The sequence below is a fragment of the Phalacrocorax carbo genome, chromosome Z, assembly GCF_963921805.1.
Source record: "Phalacrocorax carbo chromosome Z, bPhaCar2.1, whole genome shotgun sequence".
In the NCBI taxonomy this organism is placed as follows: domain Eukaryota; kingdom Metazoa; phylum Chordata; class Aves; order Suliformes; family Phalacrocoracidae; genus Phalacrocorax; species Phalacrocorax carbo.
In genome coordinates, this window is record NC_087548.1 from 84987317 (window position 1) to 84996298 (window position 8982).

General features: G+C 49.7%; 1 protein-coding gene across 1 annotated transcript; it reads left to right on the forward strand.

The window, feature by feature from the left end:
• Positions 1–188: 188 nt before the first annotated feature.
• LOC135310689 (endoplasmic reticulum aminopeptidase 1-like) lies at positions 189–8029 on the forward strand. The gene is given in 13 exon segments (XM_064439571.1): positions 189–216; positions 336–607; positions 1649–1783; positions 2458–2578; positions 2961–3115; positions 3787–3866; positions 4147–4304; positions 4922–5151; positions 6408–6542; positions 7086–7192; positions 7194–7215; positions 7362–7442; positions 7982–8029. Coding segments are annotated over 13 exon segments (1572 nt in total).
• Positions 8030–8982: the final 953 nt, after the last annotated feature.

An 8982-nucleotide genomic window follows, 5' to 3' on the forward strand; every position in this document is an offset into this window, starting at 1 on the left:
ATGTCCTGTCCCTTCTTAAAGGCTGAAAGTGGTCCCTAATCTGCCTCCACATGGTGCCTCTTTTCAACATTTTTGATTGCAAAAGAGTCACTCTGCAAGGGGCGGTGGTGGGGGCAGCGCTGGGGCCTGCGGGGCTGTGGGCCTGCGGCAGGTACCGGCGTGCTGAAGGTGGCCGGGGCGGTGGCACGATGCCGCCTGCCTCAGGGCTTGTGCCCGGTGGGGGAACTCGTGCGGTTTCTTCCTGTCCCTGTCAGGCGGTCGCCAGAGGCCACCAGTGGAAAACGGCAGCGCTGCCCCGGGCCAACCATTTCCAGGCCCTTGTGCGGCTGCGGCAGTGGGGCTGCTGGGACTGCTGAGCGTGGCCTTGTCTCTCAGCGGTGACAGGGCTGGCGGCACCATGTGGTTTCCCTGGGATGCGATGAGGCTCCCCAGGCACGTCGTCCCGCTGCGTTACCACCTCCTCGTCCATCCTAAGCTCACCACCCTGACCTTCGGTGGGGCTGCCATCATAGAGGACGTAGTCCCCCAGCAGAGCGGAGCGCTTGTCCTGCCCAGCGGGCGCCTGCACGTCACCAGGGCCGACAGCGAGGCCGGGAGCGCCTGCTCGGTATTTTCATTTTTCTAGTTTCACCAGTGTAGAAGTAACGTTTACAAATGAAAGTGCCCGTATATATTCATAGACGCGTTTCTGTTCTCCGTGTGGGAAGAGTGGGCATGGGCATGACTTCTTTCCAGCATACCTTCAGAGTGCAATGTCATCTCTTTACAATGCAGCACAATGCAGTACCGTATCAAGGCCTTTGATACGGTCCCCCACGGCCTCCTCCTGGAGAAATTAATGCCTTATGGCCCAGACAAGTGGTCTGTGCAGTGGGTGGGGAACTGGCCGACAGGCCCCACCCGAAGGGTGGTGGTAAATGGCTCTTCTTCAAAGTGGCGACCTGTCACAAGTGGGGTCCCCCAAGAGACCGATGTTGGGCCCAATGTTATTCAACATCTTCGTAAGTGATCTGGATAACGGCATCGAGTGTAGCCTGATGGAGTTTGCGGATGACACCGGGCCTGGTCCTGCACCTGGGAAAACGTAATCCGGGAGCACGGCACAGACTGGGACACACCCACAGGATGATCAGGGGACTTGGAAGGCTGCCATGTGAGGATAGGCTGGGAGGGCTGGGTTTGTTCAGCCTTGAGAAAAGGAGGCTCAGAGGGGAGCTCATCCCCACGTACCGGTACTTAAGGGGTAGCTACGAAGAAGATGGAGACTCCCTTTTCACAAGGAGTCCCATGGAGAAGACGAGGGGGAATGGACACAAGTTGCTCCTGGGGAGATTCCAACTGGACACCAGAGGGAAATTTTCCACGGTGACAACAGTCAACCCTTGGAATAATCTCCCGGGGGAAGTGGGTGACTCGGCCACGTTGGGCACCTTCAGGAGTTGGCTGGACAGGGTGCTGGGCCGTCTCGTCTAGGCTGTGCTCTTCCTCGATGGGTTGGACGAGGTGATCCCTGAGGTCCCTTCTGGACCAACCTGGGATTGTACCATTCTCCAATTCTGTGACCTTTAAACTGAGAAGAAACACAGTTATTGGTGCCAAGGTCCTCGCAGATAGTGCTGCTGGGTGATGAGCTGTGCTTGTTTGTTAGGTGAAGTCTGTGAATTTAACTCTCTGACTTGTTGAGGACAATTCTGATACCACTGTCAAGGTGAGTAGGTACCTTGTGGCCTTCATTGTTTTGGATTTTAACTCCATCAGCAAAATAACCGGCCATGGGTTTAAGGCACCTCTGTGTCATGTTCTAAGAGCTTTTTGGCGTTTAGGTCTGTATGAATACAGGATGGTTTGCTTTTCAGTTACATCACTGGATTTTTGTATCTTGACGTTTTACAGGAACGAAGGAGAGAAAGAATTTGGTTTTGTAATTGGGTGGTTAGTTTGCGTTCTGAGCTTTTTTAGTTTCAAAAGTTTTTGGTAAATATAATTTCATTTATATATATAATTTATATAATTATATATATATAATTTACATAATTATGATATAATCTCTTTATATAATTAATCTCTTTATATAACGACATGCATTGGTAACATAGTTTGTTTCATCTAAGATTATATCATTAAAGGCAAACGAAATATAGTTTTCACGGAGGGTCAGCACTAAAATAAACCTGTGTCAGCTGAACGACTCTGACAGGGCAGGGGTGGAAATACTGGAAGTCTTTGTAGGGACATAGTGGTTCTGGTGGGTAGGTTTTAAAACTTGTATTCCTAATTCTGATATTTCCTGCCTGAAAATGAATATTTTACGCAAGTGTTTTAATAACTCTTGTATGAGAAGTGGCAGTTGTGTGCTCTGGCATCCCTTTTTATGGTCATTCAGGTAACTGTGACGAAGAACAACTTCTCTAAGCTTTTGGTGCTGGTAGTAAAGTGCTGTCTGCTCGTCTGCTGTAGATTTCTGTGCACACGGTGCCAGACAAGACCGACCAAGCTGATTATGCATCGGATGCGGCGGTGGAACTTCTAGATTTCCGCAGGGATTACTTCAGCATTCCATATCCTTTACCTAAACAACGTAAGTGTGAAATAATTTAATCTCTTTGGGAACATTACGAAGCACAGAGGGTAAAAGAGGACAAAATCAGTAATTTAGAGTATTAAGACAGGGCCAAGTTTGGCTCACAGGCTTTTAAAATGGCTGCCTCACAGAACTTAAGGACAGGTTGAAAAGCTCCACTGGGAACTGCAGATCCTTATCTTCTGTATAGAACTTTTTTTTAAAGTATGTTTTTGCAGTGACATTTAAGAGAGCCCTTAGAAGCGTGTTTCATACGTGTGCCTGTGCGGGAGGGTCATGAAGTGGGATGAGTGGGTGAGCAAGTTCTTTATTGACTATGATACTAGTCATATTTATTGAAAATGATACTAGTACTATTTTAATGTTGTTTTTAATCTAGATTTAGCCGCTATTCCTGATTTTCAGTCTGGTGCTATGGGAAACTGGGGACTGACCCCATACCGGGAACCTGCATTGTTGTATGACCCTGGAAAGTCCTCAGCATCTTCTGAACTTTGGATTACTATGACAACAGCCCATGAGCTGGTTCCTCAGGTGGGATTTGGGGAAGAATAAGGAGTTCAAATGTGGCTGCAGAGGGGTCAGGGTTGATGGATCTGTGTGGGTAGGGGGATCTTGGAGCTACAAGCTGCAGATAGCTGCTTTGGCTTGAGGGTGCTCATGTGTGAATCACGAGGACTGCTCTGGTGAAGCAGTCAGACTCCCAGCAGCTCTGTAGGCAAGGAGGGCTGTAAGCGTAGATGTGTTCAGTCCAGCGGCTCAAATGCTGTGGAGCCTTCGCACCGTTGTCAGCCCTTGACATTAATTGCAGGCCACCAAAACAGGAACATAAAAGTTTGGAGAGATTGACTGTTTCATACGTGGCTCTCCTGCCAAGCGTCAGTTTGTGGGTTGCAGCAAATGCCCAAACCCCTCTCCTGATGAAAAGGGAAGTACCTGCACGAGGTGTGCACAGGTTGATGACCTGTTACGTCAGGTGGCCGAACTGCAGGAACCGGTTGAGAGGCTGCACAGTGTTAGAGGAGCTGAGTCAGAGATAGGCAGGTGGTTTCAGAATCATGTTCCCGTGGCAGACACCTCCGAGAATGAGGCACCGCGGACCCTGGTGACTCTCAGAAGCAGGATTCCACATCAGCCTGCACCCTCCACCATCACAATCAGAAACAGATAGGAAGCCTTAACGACTGAGGACGCCCATGAGCAAGGCCTGCAAAGTCCCCTGCAAGGGGAAACTCCACCAGCAACACACCGTGGACATCGTAAAAAGAAACGACGAGCGCTCGTGGTGGGTGACTCTCGGTTGAAGGGTACTGAGGCACCCATCTGCCGGCCTGACAGGGAGTCACGAGAGGTACGATGCCTCCCAGGAACCAAGGTTCGAGACGTGGCTGAGAGGGTGCCACAACCCCTCAAGAGAACGGACTGCTATCCACTGCTGCTATTTCATGTAGGCATGAATGACACTGAGAGCCGTAACCTGGGTAAAATCATGCAAGACTTTTGAGCCCTGGGGGAGCAGGTGAAAAACATTGGCGCCCAAGTGATCTTCTCTTCCGTTTTGCCAGTCGAGGGAAGGGAGCAGCCAGAAAGAGGCGCATAATGTATATCAACTCCTGGCTACGTGGCTGGTGCCACCGTGAGGGGTTTGGCTTTTATGCCAACGGGGCGTTCTTCAATGACTACAACATGCTAGGGAGGGATGGAACCCACCTGCCCAACAGGGGTAAGGGAATCTCCAGCAGGAGGCTGGCTAACTTGGTGAGGCGGGCTTCAAACTGAAGGACTTGGCGGGTGGGATCCGTTGCGGAAATGCTCATCCATCGATCAGCACGTCCAACGGGGGAGTAAGTCAGGCCAAGCAGTGCGGTGACAAATGTCCCTTAGCTGTCTCCCAAGGTGTGAAAGAGAAGAGTATGCATGTATACGAATGCACGCAGTCCAGGAAGCAAACAGGAGGAGCTGGAGCTCCGTGCCCACTCGGAAGGGTATGACATCATAGGAGTAACTGAAACACAGTGGGCCAACTGACATGACTGGCGGATCGCAGTGGACGGTTACAGGCTCTGTCGTAAAGACAGTCAGGGTGGAAGAGGTGGAGGAATCGCACTCTGCATTAAGGAAAACCTCGAGTGTATTGAAATCAACTATGGTGATTGCGACTGCTCTATCGAATGCCTCTGGGTTAAAGTCAAAGGGGTCACCTCCAAGCAGGACCTCACAGTGGGCATCTGCTGCTGACCTCCTATCCTATGACAATGCCAATGAAGAGACACTGGGGCACTAAAGCAAGCTTCTGGCCAACAGAACCTGGTCCTTATGGGTGACTTCAACTACCCGGAGATCTGCTGGAAGACAATGTGGCAGCTCGCGTGTCATCCACCAAGTTCCTGGAACGCATAGAGGACTGCTTCCTCATACAAATGTTGGATGTGCCAGCCAGGAATGAGGCACTGCTGGACTCGCTACGCACAAGGCGAGAAAACCTGCTTTGTAGTATCTCCGTTAGTGATAGGCTTGGCTGCAGTGACCGCAATATTGTGGAGTTGGGGATCCTGCTGAGCATGCCGAAGGTCAGCTCTAAGACAAGGGTTCTGGATTTTAGGAGAGGAAACCTCAGTTCACTCAGGGCTCAGCTGGGAGGGATTCCATTGGGATGCTTCCAGGGAAGACAAAGGAGCTAGTGAGTGGTGGGAGTTCTTCAAGAACTCTCTGTCGGAAGCACAGAACCAGCTTATCCCCTCTAAAGGAAAGGGAAGTAAGCGGAGCAAGAGGCCCCCTTGGCTCAACCATGACCTCCTGGGTCTACTCAAATCCAAAAGGGAAGCATACCGGAGATGGAGAAGTGGAGGATTATCCCTCGAGAGCTACAAGGGCATTGCCAGAGCGTGCAGAGATGCAGTCAGAAAAGCAAAAGCCCAGCTCAGACTGAAACTGGCGTAGATGTCAAAAATAACAAGAAAGGTTCCTTCAGGTATGTCAGCCACAAGCAGAAAAAGAAGGAAACCGTAGGCCCACTGTTAAACAGATTAGGAGAGTCAATCACCAACGATGCTGAAAAGGCAGAGGTCCTCAACACTTTTGTCACCTCTGCCTTCGCCAACAGTGTTGGGCCCCAGGCTTTGGGAACAAAATTGCCGGTTGATCCAAACCCCGACCCACCAGCAGGGAAGGAAGAGTCAGCACATGAATTATTACAGGAGCTTGACCCCTACACATCGATGGGCCCTGATGCCACCCACCCAAGGGTGTGGAGAGAGCTGGCTGACTTCATTGCAAGGCCGCTCTCCATAACCTTTGAGAAGTCGTGGAGAACGGGGGATGTCCCAGAGGACTGGAGGAAGGCAAATGTGACCCCTGTCTACAAGAAAGGCCCAAGAGCAGATCCAGGTAACTGTAGGCCCATCAGCCTTGCTTCAAACCCTGGGAAAGTTATGGAACAAATCCTCACAGACTGGGATCCACCCAGCTGGAGAGCAGCTCTGTGGAAAGGGACCCGGGGGTCCCGGTGGACGGGAAGCTCAGCGTGAGCGAACAGTGGCTGCTGCGGCCAAGAAGGCCAACAGGATGCTGGCTTGCATCAACAAGGGCATCACCAGCAGAGATAAAGAAGTCATCATTGCGCTCTACTCAGCTCAGAGCTAGAACTCATGTGGCTGTCTGTTTTACTGTCTGGAGGAGGTTATGCTGTCATATAAAAAGAAAGGTATGTTTTGTTTTCTTTCTATGATATAAAGGTCATGTAGAATGGACTGAAAAGTGAACGAATTGGGATTCTCTGGTCACTGAGCAAAATTTAGTAGTAATATTTTGTTTTCTGTCCTATTAGGGAGACTCTTTCTTAAGGAGATTCTTTGATGCCGTGGCAGAGGATGCATGAAATTCATCACATCGTGTATCTACTCCTGTGGAATATCCAGCTCAAATTTTAGAACTGATTGGTAATGATCTTTCCTATGAGAAGGTAAATACATAACTGCTATAGATGTCAGTTGTACGGCTTGTACTATACAACTGTATTTTACTGAGTACACCCCTACACATAAGGCATCCCTGACACATGGTGTTAATAACTTTATGACTTGAACACTTCCTTGTCTGAGACACCTGGGTGCATTCAAATGGCAGCTGCCTCTTCCATTTCTAAAATCAGGAAGCCTTTACTTCTTCTCTCTGTTCTGTATCAATTTAGACTTAAACCAGTTTTTTAGGTTCTTAACCCAAGGAGTATTTTTCGCTGGAGCCTTTCATGGTGCTGCCTTGTAGAGTAATCAAAATAATAATAACGTAACTTAATCAGTCATGTTTTTAGGAGTAGTGATCACAAAAAAACGAAGTACTGTTTCAATATACATAAAACCTGATAATTTTTTAACCAGAGACATACAAAAGCGAACGGTTACGCGGACTAGTGCCATGCGGCAGTTTTTCTGAAACAAACACCTTGCCAGCTAAGCTAATTTTGGAAACACTTTGTCCCTCTTCTTTTTTTTTTTTTTTTCCCCAGGGATCTCGTATATTAAATATGCTGAGGGACTTCCTGACTGCTGCTGCCTTTAAAGCTGGACTTGTCCAGTACCTGCAGAAGTACAGCTATCAGAATACAAAAATTAAGACTGTGGAACAGCACGACAAATGCCAATATTCCTTAGTCTCGTTTTTTTCAAATTTCGTAACTTCTCATGACTAATGTGTCTCTCTAATATATTAGTGAAGGCTGTGACCACTACTTATGGTTATGACATCAAAGAGAGATGACCAAAACTTTTTTTTCCCCTTTCAGATTTGCCCTACAGTAGGTTATGATCAAAATGAACTACAAGGTGGTGGGTTTTGCAGACGCCAACAGTCGCCTTCAAATGCAGTAAGCATCTAGTTTTCTACCCATCAGTATCTAGGAGTTTGACACGTTACCTGTGCCCTCTCACATTACCATTCCACGCCGTGGCCTTGATACGTGCACCTTCCAAAAGCATTCTTTGCCACTTAGGCGTGGGTCTAGGGAGAGTGTAAGATTCTTCAGTGTCATTGGAAATCTGTTTTCCCCAAGGTTGGACAGAAATTCTACCCCTGTGCCAAGGGCTGGCTGAAAAACAGCAGTACTTAAAGAGCTGCCATTACCTATATGAAAACGTCCACAAGAAAACCGGCTGGAGAGGTCGTGGTATCGCCTACGCACACCTGTGCAGAGCTTGCAAACACCCAGCAGCTTTTTGGGTTCTTACGCACCCATTTCTGTTTCACTATCAGTGTACTCCCGTCTTCCTCCTCTTCTTAGGCGTCTCCCTTTCCCCCTTGCTGAAAACCAGCACTGGGCTAAAGGACAGACTCCTGCGGTGAGGGCAACGACGGACGCTGGGACACTGCGAAAAGGTTTTCCCCTGGTTCCGTCTGTCACCTCAGAACGACTCTTACCCACTGGCGTACCGCAGGGTTCATCAAAAATTCTAACTGGAATTTTTCATCACAGTAATCACTACGTTTCTGAAAACTCTTGTCCTTATGCCTTAATCTTTCAGCAGCTTCCCTACACAACAGGGGTCCACGAGTTAAACTCAGTCCTAGTTAACTGCGACAGCTTTGAAACCAAAGGAAAAGGGGATCCTGCACCAGGGAGGCTGCGCTATGGCCGTGGGGAGGCCAGCAGAAGAGTACTTCAGGGCTGGGCTCCCCTTGCCCCGTGGCCGCATCCCAGCAGAGCTCCGCCCTGCTGCGGCCTGGGGAGGAACGCGGGGATGGGGCAGGGAGCGAAGGCAGTGGCTCAGCAGTGCCAGCTGCCAGAGCAGGGGGCCTGGGAAGGACACTTGGACTCCTTCGACTGCGGTGGCGCACTGATGCTGTAGTTGCTGTTAAGTAGCGGCTCAGCGTCCCGAAGTAGCGCCTGTAGTAGTCGGGCACCGTTCCAGCTTCCCGTGCTCTGCCAGGTGGGCAAGGGGCCGCGAGGGCCGCGGCCACAGCCCAGACAGCTGGCCCCAACTGGCCATGGGATATTCCATACCATGTGACGCCACGACCAGTATATTAAGCGGGGGAGTTGGCGCACAGGGAGGCGGCTGCGACTCGGGGACTGGTGGCGGCGGGTCGGCGGGTGGTGAGCAGCTGCGACACAAGCTGTCTGTTTCGGTGGTTCATTCCCCCTTCCCCCCGGCCCGGGTTTTGCGTCTGTCTCAGTAGTCTCCTTTTCATTGCATTATTGTTGCTGTTGTTATCGTTTTATTTTGATTATTAAACTGTTCTTATCTCAACCCACGAGCTTTCTCACTTTTACCCTTCTGATTCTCTCCCAAAGGAAAAGGGGAAAAAACTGTGGCTGGCTCTTGATCAGACTGCGAGGGCCTTCACGCAGCACCACTGACAGGTATTCTGCGGGTCCTTTAAACACATTGAGTTTTAATAGGCCAACG